Here is a 16532-nt window from a genome sequence, read left to right on the forward strand (position 1 = left end):
CAGCTCATCCCCTCCAAGGACCCTGACTTTCAAGCTGCTACATGCCGTCCAGCTACCCTGGCAGGGCAGAGAGCTATGCTACTCGCGTGCCTCTCAGCCATCCCCTGGGCAAGATGGGGTTGGGACATTAGGAAGGAACAGGACTGATGTTACGTTGATATGTGGAGTTGCACTGGCATCATTTAAATCAGGGCAAGCCCCACTGCAGACTGGCTCGCAGAGCCAAAAACCTGCCCCTCATCTGCTTCATCCAAAGCCTGGTTTCACCTCAAACGTGGCCTTGGACACTGGTTTAACTAATGTAGTTTAGTGAGCACCCGGTCAATTAAAATGGGGCCATTTTCCTATGGAAATCCTGAAGATCTCCAACCCAGGTGACAGCGAGACCAGCCCCGCAGCCGTCTGGAAGGAGCTCCAGCAACGGGCAAGCGTCCTGCTCCCCGCTCGCACCGAAGGGGTTATTCCTGCTCCCAGGCTTCTTCCTCTGGCTTCCCCTCCAACCCTCCCCCTTTCCCACCGGACAAGCGCGATTGCATGCAGGGTAACGAGGCACTGGCTCGGCACATCTGGAAGGCACGTGTCGGGATTTTATCTGACTTTGTGCTTCGCTTCTTTGAAACGTCAATACAAATTTTTCTCAATGGGGAAAAGAAGAGAAAAAAATCCCTCTACCCAATAAAGATAAAAAAAAGAGATTGTGACCGGTTTGGCTTCAGGACGGTCAATAGCGAACGAACAGCCCTTGGGGAACTGGATGCACGTAAGCACCTGGACGTGTCCAAATCCTCAGAGGTGCTCCCCTTTAGGTGCCCAACACTGATTGATTTTTGTGGCAGTTCAACACCTAAACAGCCACGAGGCTCCGGGAGTCGGGGGCTGATCTTTGGATGAAACTCAGTGTGCGACACCTATCATTGTAAGGATGTAGGAGGGGATGTCTAAAAATGTTCGGACGTGTCCCCCTGCCCGCCCAGGCTCCTGAACTGCCCCATAACCCCCAACCCAACTCCTCACAAGCACACAAGCAACCCGCAGGGTTGTCAACACCCAAGATCTTTGCAGGCAGCAAGGACTCGCGACGGACTGCCAGCAAGACACGGAGCCAGATGGAGTAGGGTAGGGCGGCAACTGAATACGAAGCGAGGGTTTGGTTAGCTAAATACTTGTCTTGTGTTGTGTCTGGGTTGATAGTTTTACTAAGATTACGGGTTTGGATAGGGATGATGCTGCTTCTGGCAGGGGTTGGACTCGAGGACCCATGGAGGTCCCTCCCAGCCCGACTTCTCTCTGACTCGATGGTTTATCCAGGGATGATGCTGCCTTGAGCAGGGGGTTGGACTGGACGTGACCCCCTGAGGGTCCTGCCAGCCAGACCGGCTATGATTATATGACTGTATGCAGTGACTACAACTCACCTGAGCATCTGCTTGCTCGAGCAAAGTCAGCTTTTTAGCATTGATATCTTCCAACAACCAACTCTTCCCTGGCAGAAGAGACACGGGGAGTTGGGTGTCACTAGCTTCAACTGCAGGAAGACATGGGAAAGAAGAGTCCTGGCCATGGTGATGGCATCAAGGATGGATACGAGACTGGAGTTATCTCCTTTGCAGGGTGCGTACATGGATAGCGACACACATCCTGTGCAACGGAGCAGTGTTTGGTACCTTCTACCACGAAAATCACACCCAAGTTCACTTCCTCCCTCTCCTAATGAGACTCCGAGCAGGCACCAGCGTGCGGCTCAAAAGTGAGGACGCTGTCCGGAAACAACAGGCAAATTGTGATCAGGGAGGGCCATCGGGATCGTGAAGCAGCCTTCTCCCTCCCGCAGCCTACGGAGGGCACTTCCTATGCTGATGGGCATACGGATAACAAAGTTATACTAAAGTTTCAGCGGGATTAAAAAAATAAAATTAAATCCCAATGCAAAATGGCAAACCTAAAACAAGGACAACCCTGTAAGGTGGGCGGTTTCTTCCCCACCTCCCACGAAACTACCATTCACTTAAATGCCACCAAACCATTCGCTTTGAGTGTCCGCTGGTGGGTAATCAGAACCAGAGCACGCGTTTGCTACAGAGCAAGTTATTAACCTCTACAGATATTGCCTGGGTCTGGAATTTGCAGAGGAGATTGTATTTTAAAATCCGAATGCTGCTGTTTACCAGAGGAGCGGAGCACAAGGCCACGGCGCCAGGAACTAACAATTGCAAGAGCATTGTAGGGGCAGGCAAGAGAGTGACGGGATTCAGAGCAGAAAATGGTTCAATTGAGAAGTGCAGAGAGACCTATAGCATTTGCCACAACACTTGAGACTGCTGCATCCCGGAGTTCAATAGCCCCTGTCTAGCAGCAGCCAGCCCTTGATGCTGTGAAGGATGTTAAAAGCCTCCATAGTACATCTGCAAAGTATCCATCACTTGAAATGCTCCTCGGAGCTATTTGTGGTGGGATGCACTCCTTCCCCTCTCTGTACTGCCCGGAGGCACATTTCTATCACGCCACTTCTGAAGCAGCACGTCTTTGCGGATGGGTGCAAAGCCGATCTTGATCGACCTGCTTGCACAAAGGGTAGACTTCGCCATGCTCTGCCTTAAAAACATCCGTGCCAACCTGGGTGAGACCAAGGGTGCATCTTGTCCATCTACCACTAATGGTAGCAGGAGATGCTGTAGATGGACTATATGAACGGGGCATGCCTCGAGCGATCCATCCCATGGCATCAGCTATCATTGGTGTGGGGATGACAGAGGGTACACCCCCGACTGTCTCTGGCATAGCTCTCAATGGACCTGTCCCCCTCCAATTCATCCCATCCCCTTTTGCAACCAGGTTATACGATCTGCCTCTACAACCGCCAGCGGCAAGGAGTTCCACATGTTAATAATTGCATGGTAACCCAGCTCCCCGTAAAGTAGATTTGATCTTACTTCCCAAATTCACAGTCCTGGTTTGTGTCTTCTGGGACTGGCATGCAGGCAAGATAACGGGGCAGTATCACGCCTGGCCGTGCGTGCCCGAATTAGCTGGTGTCGCACATGCTGCAACAGGCCAGATGGGCAGTATGTGCCTATATGTTTCACAAGTCGACATGGGCTTACTTTTTCCTGTCCGGCAGACGCACCCTCAAATCCACACCTTGTCGAAGGTGGGTTGCAAGATCTGTAAAGCAGCTTGCACCAAGACGGCCCCGGATCCCCAAGACTTTCCTGGAGTGGGAGTTGGGCACGCCTGCTTCTTAGATGGCACGACCAACCCGAGAGTGCACAAGCAGATGTGAGACCTGCACCATCCACCGCAGGAAACCAGAAGCTTTTTCCACCCAGGATCCTTTTTGTTTCTCTAATACGTCCCCGTCCCCTCCCTGTCCGTCGTTTTGCCAACTGAAAAACACTCCGTATTGATTATGCTGACACTGCCAGCCATGCTGGAATATTTTGCACATCTCAGACGAGAAAGTGGGTTATGATTCATCTCGCACGCTCTGAGTCAAAGCGATTCCTTTTCTCTCTCTCTCTTTCTCCCTCTCTTTTGGTTCATTTCCGCCAGAAAAAAAGGCTCGAGGAGAACACTCAGCAAATGAGAAAGCTCTGCTTAATTATTCTTTACTGCATTTTACTCACAGATACAAAATCATTAATTAATTAATGGAATTCCCCCCCCCCCCTCCGCAAGCAAAGGACAACCCGCCAGTAAAAACCCTAGACAAATGCCAGCAATGCATTAAAAAAGAAATAACAATTCAACCCTATTCTTTGCCCACCCACCCCAAATAACACACTGGTTGCTAGCCTGGAAAGTAACCGATTACGATGGTGAATTATCAATTTTCATAATAGCCATGAATTATCTAAACTCTGCCGTGCAACAGCATTAGCGGGCACATTACATTAATAGCACTTAAGATTACCAAGTTGGATCCGGAAGCAGGGTATTTTTTTCCCCCCTCTTATTTTTCACAGTCATGTTATTAACCCCGGAAAATGAGGCTTGTACATGGAGAGAGCCTGAAGCACAGCTGCGTTACTCGAGGCGAGAGGAAGCTAACGGGCCCACGGTGTTGATGTTCCCTTCAATCCCTAAAAAAGGGGGATTTTCCCTTAATGCCTGTGAGACGAGGGGCTTGGGGTTCAGGCGCTGGGATCTAAAAAGCAGGTGGTAACATATTTAGAGCGGTGGGCCAAAGTCACCGAGCTTGGCCCACAGCAGGCCAGCGGCTGCTGCTTTGCCTGTAGCGCCGAATCGTTGCTGACACACGTAACCCACCCCAGCCACCGACACGTCCCCGATATCCCGGCATCGCAGGCTGGATGCCATTGCTTGGCCCCGTAGATCCGGCCCGTAGGTTATAGGTCGCCGACCCCTGCAACTACGGCGTCCTCCGCGTGCTCAATTCTGCTACCGATTTCCTAAGTGACCTCAGTCACTCGCCTCATCTCTCCATGTCTCACTTGAAAAATAGCGGTAACGTTTGCCCTCTATTCGGTCTTCAAACTCTCAGGAACTGGGACTGCTTCTGACTTGAGTTTACAGGGTTCACAGTACTGCAAGGCCCTGGTCTTGGCTGCCATCGTGGGCATTTCTGTTGAGCAAATAATAAAGACTATGGCACTAAAAAGCTGCACCGTTACAGTAAACTGGGGTGGGGAGCAAACGATGGGCTAGCCAAAAACGATGGGTTCGTTCCAGTTTGCAGGCTAATGGGCTGCAAAACGACATCAAAGCCAACAGAAATTAAACGGTCCATGTCACGGGGCTCGAGTCCCCCCGACGAAGGAGGATTATGCACGTGACTCCAAGAGTTGAGAGTGTGTGCCCAGCCCTAGCAGGGACTGGCCTTGCACCATTATGTAGCTCAGCCTGGCCTTGCCCTTTGGCCCGTTAGAGATGTTGCGAGGCCGGATGCATTTCATGACTTGGAGATCAAAAAGCGACAGTGTGCAACCTCCTTAGAACAACCCCTGTGTATAGCAAACTCCAGCTCTTAATAAACCCAATAGCAGGGACCGATTTTTTCATTATTGCCGTGCCTTAAATAGAGAGCGAACACTCTGGTTTAATGCACTTCTCTCCGGGTCCCAGGAGAGTTCGTTATAATGAGGTTGTACTAAGTCTGAAAAGAAAACCATGGTGATAAATTACCATCCACGTTGGGTTCTCTCTCTCAGACACACACGTCTCCCCACACAACTCAAAAGTTATATCACATGTGAGGATACAGTGCTTATGAGATGCTCTGGATTGATGATAATCCTGGAGCCCAAATCTCTCTTTATGCACAGAATAAGCCTAACGGAGAGGAAAGCCAAGATGAGCTCTCCACTGCTTTGCTACGTGCCCTGGGATGGACCTGGGGTGATCATGGGTGCACGGCTCCTGGCCTGGTGGCTGGAGATCCACGACAGAGGTGCCAATTGGTATATACAGCAGGGGCCATGCAATGGACCTGCCCTGACACCCCTCTGGGGCAAGAAACCCATGAGACAGCTGGAAAGCGCTCTGGGTACTTGCTCTCTTGAGTTGGACTTGAACTGGTGAGCTTTTGGTGAGCCCGCTATAAGGGCATCAGTGATCCAGCCTCTAGCTATTTTTCAGGACTCCAGTAACTTCATAAGGAACACTAGATTTTTAAGTAATTATTTATTTAACTTAAAAAACAAGAAAGAAAAGCCTTGCTTTTCTCCCTTTTCAGGAGATACGGATTCATAGTGAGATGCTCTGGTTTGGTGACAACCCTGGGGAATTATGCAATTATGTGCCCATGCAATTTTGTGCATAAAAGGCCTGAGCGTGCATAATTTTGCATAATTTAACTGCAGCGGCCTCTGTGCCTCCATCTCCATGACGTGGAGGCGCAGAGCTGCGCGGCTAGACCGCTGTAAGTGGAGAGGGGAGCTCCTGCCTGCAGAAGCCGAGGGGCGGGCGTGGGGTTTGTGGATGGGCGTGGGGGTAGGTGTGGGTGGGCATGAGCTGCATGCCATTGGGTTTGGCCAGCCCGCTCAATGCTTCCACATGGGGCTTCCCACGCTTCAATGGGGAATGCTTTGGGGAGGCCTGGAGCTCACCTGTCCTGAAGGCATGTGGCTCCCAGTCCACATGTCATTGGGCCAAGCCAGCCAGCTCCACGTGGGGCTTCTAGCACTCCAGCGGGAAAACAAACACGGAGACATGAAGCCCACCTGGCCTGATGGTGCGTGGTTCCTGCCTGCAGCACCGTGGTCTATACATGTTGGCACACAGCCAGCCCCGTTTGGTTTGAAGGCACATGCCAGTGGGCCAGGCCAACTCTGTGCCAGCGTGTGCAGGCCCTGGGGCTTGGCTAGAGGCTCGCGTCACTGGGGGCTCTGTCTGCTGCAGGCATGAGCACCCTGGGGACCCGCTGCCTGCTGCTGCTGAGCCAACGGCTGTGAGGGCTGCGCACCATAGGTGGGGAATGTGTGCGTGGGTGGGCCCCACACCCACATACAAACCCCACGCACACATACCCCACATACCCACACTCCTTCACAACCCCCCACACCCATCCACAAACCCCACACACACCCTACGCCCACCCCCAACCATACAAAGTACTTGCATACCTACATATATTTCCAGTACCTGCATATATTTTATACATATGCATATATACAAAATGAATATGCATCGCATATTCAATAAATATAAATGTATATGCAAATATCCATATATTCATAGATATGTATGTGTGCATATATATGTATATATGCATATAAATATATATGCATATATATTTCATGTGTATGCATATATATTCAAAGTACCTGCATATATTTCTAAAGAAGGTTCAAATAATGTTATATTTAGGTTTTTTTTTTTTTTTTTTACAAATTAAAAGTAATTACTTTTGCATACTTTTGAATTTTTCCGTGCAAAATTTTGATTTTTTTTTCTGTGCATAATTCCCTGGGGTGTATTTGGTCCTTCACAGCTATCCCCCTCACAGTCTGCACTTTCTCTGAGGCATGTCCCGCATCTTGCTGTTTGTACAGCACCTTCCACATTTTGCCCGTTTGTGCAATACAAATAGTAAATCATTTTCCCGGAAGATTAAGCTTTCATATGATTATATCAGTCCAGATGTAGCGTAAGAGAATGGCTTCCCTGATATTTCATTTCAGCAGACACCAGAAAATCATCTTTCATCCACCGAGAGCCAAGACAAAAGACGCTTCCACGTCTGCTCTCCGCTTCGCCTCTTTTCTACCGCAAACGGGTGGCCAGGGGAGCTTCCCTGTAGCAAAGATAGCCTAATGCTCTGTACTTATTCTCCATTAAGTCACTTCTGTATCAAATCAGTTCCATTTCCAAGTTAAAATAAGACTGTGCTGACTGCCCGCGATCCCCGTGGAACCAGGGCTTTACAAACAAAACTTCCTGCTTCAGTTGACATTTTTGTCACCCGCAATAACAATTACGGTATCAGAACTGAGGTGGCAATTTTGTTTGTGCTGTCGGATTCAGATAGCTTTTTTGCAGCTGTGCTGGCCTAGAAAGCAAGCGATGGCGCTTCAGAAAAACTCACCAGGCAATATCTTGCTGTCTGCAGCCTGGGCGAGACGGAGGGCACATGTTGGAGGGCACTTTCCTTGTTATTCGGGGCGGCCGCCTGTCACGTGTTGGTCATACGTGCACACAAATGCGGTGCAAAATTGGGCTTGAAAACAGAGCGCACTTGCCGTAGACAAGAAACCAGCTCTTATCAGCGGCAAAGTGAAGCCGACTTAAAGGATCCATTTAAACGCCTTTCTAAGGCTGAACCAGTCTTGAAATCAGCTTTGCATCTCACACCCCTTCCCTCCGGCTTTTCCCATGCTTGGCAAGCATGGTCTCTTTGCTCTCAGGCGCTCCTCTGCTCCTGTGTCTTATACCCCAGCTGGGCTGTGGGTCAAGCTTGATTGTTGGGCATTCAACCCAAGATGTCACTAAGAGGTTGGGGTGGTCAAAGAGTTGGGCATCTTTAAGACCCTCACGTGGGACCCTCAAAAACCCAGCTATGGTGAGTGAGCCCTTCTGAACAGTTTGGCCCTAGTCTCTTTGAGACGCTATCTGCCACCCAACTATTGCTTTCTTTCAGAGGAGGATGGCTCAGCCTTGCCTATGACCCATCAGCTCTCTCCCTACAAGATCCTTTTTGGCTGTGGACCTGGTGGTCCTGAGACAGGTGGGCAGGGATCATAAGATGCCTGGAAAGGGTGAGAGTGTTCAACTGGAGCTGTGGGATAGCAGCAGAGGAGCCCCAGCAAAGAAGAGCCCTGTGAGCCCATGCTTGTCAGAGAAAAGGAAAAAAAACACAGACCCTGGGGGATGCAAGAGATCCTTTTCCCTCTTGAGACATCCTTGGAGTTGGATCTCAGAGCCCCAGTGGGGTGGGTGAAGCCAGACGGCTGCCTACCATGACCATGAAGGGCATGAAGGACTGGGGTTGAAATCCTGGATGCAAAGTGGTGACTAGAGAGACAGATCCTGAAAGCTCTGATACAAGGGTATTAAAGACCCCTGAGGAAACTGAGGCAGGGTGAGTGAAGCCATGGCACCATAGAGACGGCTCCTGCCATACCATCATTGGCACAGTTGCCAATGGGTCTACTTCAGAGTGGTGCCAATCCCCACATCTCTTGGTTCAAGAGTGTTATAAGCTGAACTGACACCGGAAATCCAAATCTCCCTAATTTGGAGCCAAACTGAGTCTAAACTTGGCCTCTCTGGCCCCTGTCTGGCCAGCATGGGAACAATAATGAATGCCGCTGTGCTCAGAGGAGACAGAAAAGGAAGGAGCGGATGAGATACCACCGGGGAGAGAAAGATAAGTGCTGGAGCATCAGTGAGGCCTGCCTCTCCTCTCCTTCATGGCATAAATCAGGGGACACGTCACCAAACCAGAGTGCTTTGGTGACATGACCCCTGATTTAGGGCATGCATTTCTAGGGGTTTGACTCTGCCCACCAAGGTGACAGCCACCAAAGCAGAGTGGTTCAGTGGTTATCACCCATGCCCCTAGAAATACAGACAAGCCCTTGAGAAGAAGAGCCTCTCTTGATGTTCTCCAAAAATTACCGATGGCCCCATAGCTATTGTAATGCAGAACGGGGTGAAGCTTGTGGGAAAGGCAGCTTTGCCCGCAGGTGACACAACAAGCCGCTCCATTGCCGGCCTGCCTACCCCGGGTTGTCATCTCGGGCCCGTGGTGGCCACACTTTCCATCCTAAGATGCCTCAGTCGGCGGGGGTGCTCCACCACCAACACCTCGCCTGGTTTTCACGAGGCAACAGGCGCTGTGCAGGGGCGGCGTGACTCACCCGGGATTTCTCACTTCAAGCAAGCCAGAATGACTGGCCGCTTAGCTGCGACTTGCCAAAAGGCACTCACAAAATGTGCAAGGGGAGCTGTGAAGACAGCAGGACTGATATCCAAACCTGCCTCCTCCTTTATTCGCACCCGGCTGTTTGCAGCAATCCGCGTTTGACAAAGAAGGGGGCAACTTCATTCCCAGCCCCCTCCCCACCCTCTTCAAACAGCGCTCGCTCCCTTCCACGGCCCAATTCCCCATCAATTCAGCTCCATGAAGCTCTTGTTTCCTCCCCATCTCAGTGGTTTTGTCTAGATGAGGATTTATAAGTGGTGCTTTTCACAGAATCATGGAAAATGAGGGCTGGACGAGACCTCAGGAGGTCACATGTAGTCCAACCCCTGCCCCAAGCAGGACCAGCCCCAACTCCATCATCCCAGCCAAGACTTTGTCTACCCAGGTCTTAAACACCTGCAAGGATGGAGAGTCCACCACCTCTCTGGGGAACATGTCCCAATGCTTCACCACCCTCCCAGTAATAAAGTTTTTCCTAATATCCAACCTCAACATCCCTTGCTGCAGCTTGAGCCCATTGCTCCTTCTGTCATCTGCCCCCACTGAGACCAGCCCAGCTCCATCCTCTTTGCAGCCCCCCTGCAGGGAGGTGAAGGCTGCTGTTCAATCCCCCTCGGTCTTCTTTTGCAATCTGCTAACATAGTCTGTAGCTAATGCTTCCTGCTCAGATCCTGTGAGCAATGTGCACCTTCTTTTCTCGGCAGCCTGCGCCTCATCATTTGCACGCACGTTACTTGTATTTGCACACACTGGAAGGGGACGTTACTTCTGCACCTGCACTAACTGCCAGAAGCCCTGGGACACAGCTTGTATGGAAAGGAAAATACCTCACCTTGCCCTCTATTGTGGTGTCTCCATTCCCTTTCTTTTCCTCCTGCCATCGTGATTGATCATGTAACAGAAAGTGACTGTCAGCTTATCAGTCACGGCACATAAAACCTACCATTTTCTGCCCCAGATGGTGTTCAGCCGAGAACGCGCGCCACGCTGCACCGTAACCGTAACTTTAAACAAAAGCCATGTTGACACACCACATAACGAGGCATAATTAGCATGTAAAGAAACACACGCTTTTAATAATCGGCTTAAAAGCTTCTTACGGGTGCTGGTATGCATTCAAATGGGGAGGGTTTGGGGTTTTTTTTCCCTTCTTCTATTAACTAGGATGAAATACATGAACAGCGCACCTGGATAATGAGAAAGTCAGGGTCTCTCTTAGAGGCGTTCCCTAGACTTCGGTGCAAGTTCATTGCAGAAAACTGGGGGGAGGGGGGATTTAAAACTCTAGGATGCATTGCCCCTCAAATAACTTAAAAGCACACGAGGGTGTAATATCCTGAAGAACATGTTGGAAGAAACAATCCTGCCCAGTGGACCGGCCAGTATAATAGCTCTCTCCATCTCCACCGGCTGTGAATCTGTCAGACTCGTTCCCATGAGCTGTTTGCATGGGTTTTGGTGCTTTACAGTGTCTCGTCTCAAGCAGGGGCTGAATCCAGCAATGCTAGGAAATACCTGAAGGGTCGCCTGCTTTACACGAGACAGAAAGCAGAAGTTCGGCTCACCCGTGGCCATGAAAGACCCTTGGAAAGTTTTCTGCAAAAATGAGGTAGACCTCCCTTTTTTTGACCAAATGCCAACTCTGCCAATTCACTCAAGCCCAACCCCTTGCATTTCAAGCAAGAAATGATTCTTCATTTTTTTTCTCTAAAGGATTGAATCTGCTCTCAGCCCCAGGGAGAACCGTGTTTCTGAAGGCAGTGAAAAGACCCCCCTCTACGTGAACAGCCTGTATGCAAGATCCTCCCTCATTCAAAGGGACCCAGTGAGAGGTAATTTCTGATGTCAGGTTGTTCCCGGAGTCAGTACTTAGGGCATTAGCCTTGGACTTTGGAAACTTTTGTTCTGTTTCCAGCTTCACCGCTGACTTCCTGCGGTATTTGGGGTAAGGCCCATAGGGCTGGTTCCTAATACCTGGAAACGAACAGGAGTTTTGCCACTGATTTTAAGATCGGGATCAGATCCCAGGTCTCTCCACCCAGCTGTAAAATGGTAAATCATTCAAGATTTGTAAATGCTCAGATACTCTGCCGTGAGAACACCTAATGTAACGGCACCGAATGTGCTATCCAGCATCGGGACCGTGCACGGGCTGCAATACACTTGGCCAAGTCCTTCCTGCTCACAATGATATTTCCACATCTGCAGAGAGAGACCATGGGGGCTAGAAGAGATCTCAGGGGTTAAATCCCCAAATGATGGTTGCCCAAGTCATACAATAGAGGCCAGAGCGTGATCTGGTGACTCTTGCTTAAGTGAGTCTCCGGATCTTCTTCCTCCTACCCCACCCCTAGCCCCCGGCCTCCAGGGGAAAACGTCATGAACTCTGCAAAGAAATTTTCCAACTATTGGAAATATATACATATACACACACACACATATATATATATACATATACACACACACACACACACACACACACACATATATATATAATATTATAAAATAGATCAGATTTACCCAAAGAACCTCACCTACCCATGAACGCTGCCATGCTTTTGATCCCCTGGGATCAGCAAATTCCCTTTTTGAATGCTGATTGGCTTGAACCCTATAGCACCTGAAACCATCCTCAGTAATTTCCATCAAGTGAAGCTACGGTGGCACGGACGGGTGAAAACAGCCAATGGGATGGCAGGCTGCCCTGTTTCTGAACCCACCCGATCGGTCTCTAAGGGACTCTCTTTCAGAGGTTTCCAGGGTTAAGAGGAGACAGGACTTCAGGGCCTCCCATGCCTCAGCACTAGGGTTGGGTATTTGACCCATCACATAACGTTCGGTCAATTGAGCGGTCAAGTATCAGTTAAAAATTGAAAAAAATATGCTAATAGGTCCAGAAAAATAGGTTCAGAAATATATTTTTTTAAAAAATCATATTTCTAGCAACAAAACTACAAAAAAATGTAGGTTTGCTTTTTTTTGTAAAATGACTATAATCTTTGACAGGTCAGAAAATATGCGGTCAATTGACAATATTTAACCGGCCAAGTAACCGGCTTGCCAACGCTACTGAGAACATCGGCTGTGTTGTAGAGTATCTGGAAACAGCGCGGCTTGATGGAAATCGCAGGCATGGAAAGGGACATGCTCTAGCAGGAGGAGGCAAAGTGCTGACGGACCAAAGAAGATGACCTTTCTGCAGCCTGACAGTTCAAATGTAATTATCGGGACAAATTATTTTCATGACTTAATAGAACGCCTTGAAGCTTTCCAGCAAGGTTAATTACATTCCTCGATTCAAGACCGATCTGCTCTTAACCAACTTCGAATACGCTGAAATCCAGTTTTCTAAATTCAAGCTAATAAAGCGATTAGCTGACAGATATCGGGGATGCTACAATTACCACGGCACTTAGACCTCGGGCGGACGATATTTAATGCATATCAGAGTCGACGTCTCTGCCCATTTGTCCTTTTCCTTATTATTTGATCCGTGCGCCATATGATGCTTCAACTTGTGCAGTCCAGGGGACTACGTTAAAGAAATGGAGAGCAGATGCAAAGACAGAAATAATGGTTTGGACAGTAAACCGTGAACTGTTGCAAGGGCTTTTCTTCCCATTCCCACACTCAAATCCCCACCACCTCCCTGCCCTCCGTGAGTTTGATCCACCAGCCGGGGTGGACAGCTGTGTTCATCCAGACACCGGGTGCAGCTTAGTCAGCACCTGCCTCAAAACACATCAAGTCCTGACCCAAAGCAATGACCTTCCCATATGAAAGAGGAGAAGGGATTTTTTTAAGTTTAAGGACAAGACATCCTCCTCCAGCTAGAGATCAGGGTTGTGTCCCAGGATCATCCTTCTCTTTTTCCCCTTCTGAGACATAATTAGCCAAGGCTGTTTTTTTCTCAGAGGGTCATTAACACAGTATAACAGCTGAACAAAACTGAGGAAGGATTCAGCAGAAGGGAGGGCTGTGTGCTAATCATCGTTCCTGCCAGTTAGTGGTGTTTCCAAAAAAAAGCAGAGCTCTTTGGGACTTGCTTCCTTTCAAACTCAGGTTGGGGACATCAATCAGATTTCAGGACCTCAGGATGACGTGGATCGTAGAGTCATCGTATAATAGAAAATGAGGGTGGAAAGGACCTCGGGAGGTCACATCTAGTCTAACCCCTGCTCAAAGCAGGACCAGCCCCAACTACATCATCCCAGCCAAGGCTTGGTCTCCCTGGGTCTTCAAAACCTCCAAGGATGGAGATTGCCACCACCTTACTAGGTAGCCTGTCCCAGTGCTTCACCATCCTCCCAGTGAGAAAGTTTTTCCTAATCTCCAACCTCAACTTCCCTTGCTGCAGCTTGAGCCCATTGCTCCTTCTGTCATCTGCCCCCACTGAGACCAGCCCAGCTCCATCCTCTTTGCAGCCCCCCTGCAGGGAGGTGAAGGCTGCTATTCAATCCCCCTCGGTCTTCTCTTCTGCAGACTCAATCAGCCCATTTCCCTCAGCCTCTCCTCACCAGTCCTGTCCCCCAGCCCCACAACCATTTTCATTGCCCTTCGCTGGACTCTCTCCAACTTGTCCACATCCTTTCTGTAGTGGAGACCCACAGCTGGACACAGGACTCCAGATGTGGCCTCCCCAATGCTGAATAGAGGGGAGAATCACGTCCCTCGATCTGCTGGCAACACTCCTGCCAATGCAGCCCAGGATGCCGGTAGCCTTCTTGGCACCAAGGGCACACTGCTGGCTCCTGCCCAGCTTCTTGTCCCCTGTCCCCCCAGGTCCTTTTCTGCAGAGCTGCTGCCCAGCCCGTCACCCCCAGCCTGCACCGGTGCAGGGGATTGCTCCCACTTAAGTGCAGGACTTTGCACTTGTCCTTGTTGAACCTCATGAGATTTCTTTTGGCCCAGTCCTCCAATTTGTCTAGCTCTCTCTGAATCCTAGCCCTACCATCCACCATTACTACTTCTCCCTGCAGCTCGGTGTCATCTGCAAACTCACTGAGGGTACATCCATCCCATCTTCCAGGTCATTGAGGAAGACATTGAACACAACTGGCCCCAGGACCAACCCCTGGGGCACTCCACTTGATACCGGCTGCCAACTAGACATAGAGGCATTGCCTCCTACCCTCTGAGCCTGATGTTCATAGATTCATAGATGCTAGGGTCGAAAGGGACCTCAATAGATCATCGAGTCCGACCCCCTGCATAGGCAGGGAAAAGGGCTGGGTCTAGATGACCCCAGCTAGATGGTTATCTAACCTCCTCTTGCAGACCCCCAGGCTAGGCGCGCGTGAATAAATACTCACCAATTCCCTTCTGTGCCCCTGTGATGAACTTATAGGCCGCCACAAGGTCGCCTCTCAACCTTCTCTTGCGGAGGCTGAAGAGGTCCAGTTTCTCTAGTCTCTCCTCGTAGGGCTTGGTCTGTAGGCCCTTAACCATACGAGTGGCCCTTCTCTGGACCCTCTCCAGGTTATCCGCATCCCTCTTGAAGTGCGGCGCCCAGAATTGCACGCAGGACTCCAACTGCGGTCTGACCAGCGCCCGATAGAGGGGAAGTATCACCTCCTTGGACCTATTCGTCATGCATCTGCTGATGCACGATAAAGTGCCATTGGCTTTTCTGATGGCTTCGTCACACTGCCGACGCATGTTCATCTTGGAGTCCACTAGGACACCAAGATCCCTTTCCACTCCCGTGCCACCCAGCAGGTTATTCCCTAGGCTGTAGGTGTGCTGGACATTTTTCCTCCCTAGGTGCAGCACTTTGCATTTCTCCTTGTTGAATTGCATTCTGTTGTTTTCTGCCCACTTGTCCAACCTGTCCAGGTCTGCTTGCAGCTGTTCCCTGCCCTCCGGCGTGTCCACTTCTCCCCACAGCTTTGTGTCATCCGCAGACTTGGACAGAGTACGCTTCACTCCCTCGTCCAAGTCGCTGATGAAGACATTGAAGAGTATCGGTCCAAGGACCGAGCCCTGCGGGACCCCACTGCCCACCCCCTTCCAGGTCGAAGCCGACCCATCCACCACGACTCTCTGGGTGCGACCCTCCAGCCAATTCGCCACCCACCGGACCGTGTAGTCATCCAAGTCACAGCCTCTTAACTTGTTCACCAGTATGGGGTGGGATACCGTATCGAAGGCCTTCCTGAAGTCTAAGTGTACGACATTCACCCCTCCTCAGCCAAAATGGTGCAGCTAGACCGGGCCACATCCTGCTCTGGTGTAGCTCCCTCTGAAGGCTGCAGGACCCTGCTCATCTCACGTACACCCGCGTAGAGTCAGCACAATCTGACTGGTGCCTAAATCAGAACGAACCCCTATGGAGTTGGACCAGTAGCTACCGAGGCAGCTGGTAGAGGGCATTACAATGAATCAGGCACTGAACAATTCCACTTCATCATTGCTAAGACTTAAAACACACAGCGAGCAAGCATCAGATTTATGCTGAAATTACAGAGGGATTCCTACGGACGATTACACTTCCAGCCCAAGCGTGCCGAACGAATCCATCATGACGAACCCCGTCGCCGTTACACTGCACTTACTTGTCACATCTCCCCAGGATGGACCTTGGCAAATATGCAAAGGGGCACCGTGAGATTTATTCAGCATGATGTGGCACTTACCAAAGTAGTCATCCGAGGGAGGGTTCTCCATGTCGTACAGCATCTTCTTGGTCAGGTGCTCCAGCTCATCCTCTGGTCTGAAGGCGGGAGCATTTGATGCTGGGCCAGAACCAGGGTACCCGCCCTGGGAAGAGAAGAACATGCATTGCATGAGGTCTCTGGGTGGGCATACCCTACACCTCGAAGTATGATAGCGTCCCACTTTAAAGATCACTCTTGGTTGCTAGTTTTTTCTACCAAAGTCTTTGGACGAATACACGTCCCACTGAATGAAATGAAAACATGTCTCTTCCAAAGTTTAATAAAGGACAATATACTCACTTCGAGTGAGGCAGGTTAGCACACTAGCAGCGATATAAATGGCTAGCGATTAGGGGCCCAGACAACTTTGGAGAGTAACCCCAAAAGGTTATGGGTCTATCGCAAGCTGCCAGGCTTAGGGCACACCAGGCTGAGACCAAAAAAAAAAAAGGAGCCAATTTTATTTTGGGGATAATTTCATTTGAACAGTGTTT

At 50.0% G+C, this 16532-nt stretch overlaps 1 protein-coding gene across 28 annotated transcripts in view; it reads right to left on the minus strand.

Annotated features, from left to right (window-relative positions):
• LPP (LIM domain containing preferred translocation partner in lipoma) overlaps positions 1 to 16532 on the minus strand; it is a 432466-nt gene that overhangs the window by 89045 nt on the left and 326889 nt on the right. For all 28 annotated transcript variants that reach the window (XM_025202699.1, XM_014519363.2, XM_025202677.1 and 25 more), the window contains one exon: positions 16018 to 16141. In XM_025202699.1, the coding sequence (XP_025058484.1) occupies positions 16018 to 16141 (124 nt within the window). The remainder of the gene's footprint in view (positions 1 to 16017; positions 16142 to 16532) is intronic.

The sequence above is a fragment of the Alligator sinensis genome, unplaced genomic scaffold, assembly GCF_000455745.1.
Source record: "Alligator sinensis unplaced genomic scaffold, ASM45574v1 scaffold301_1, whole genome shotgun sequence".
Classification (NCBI taxonomy): domain Eukaryota; kingdom Metazoa; phylum Chordata; order Crocodylia; family Alligatoridae; genus Alligator; species Alligator sinensis.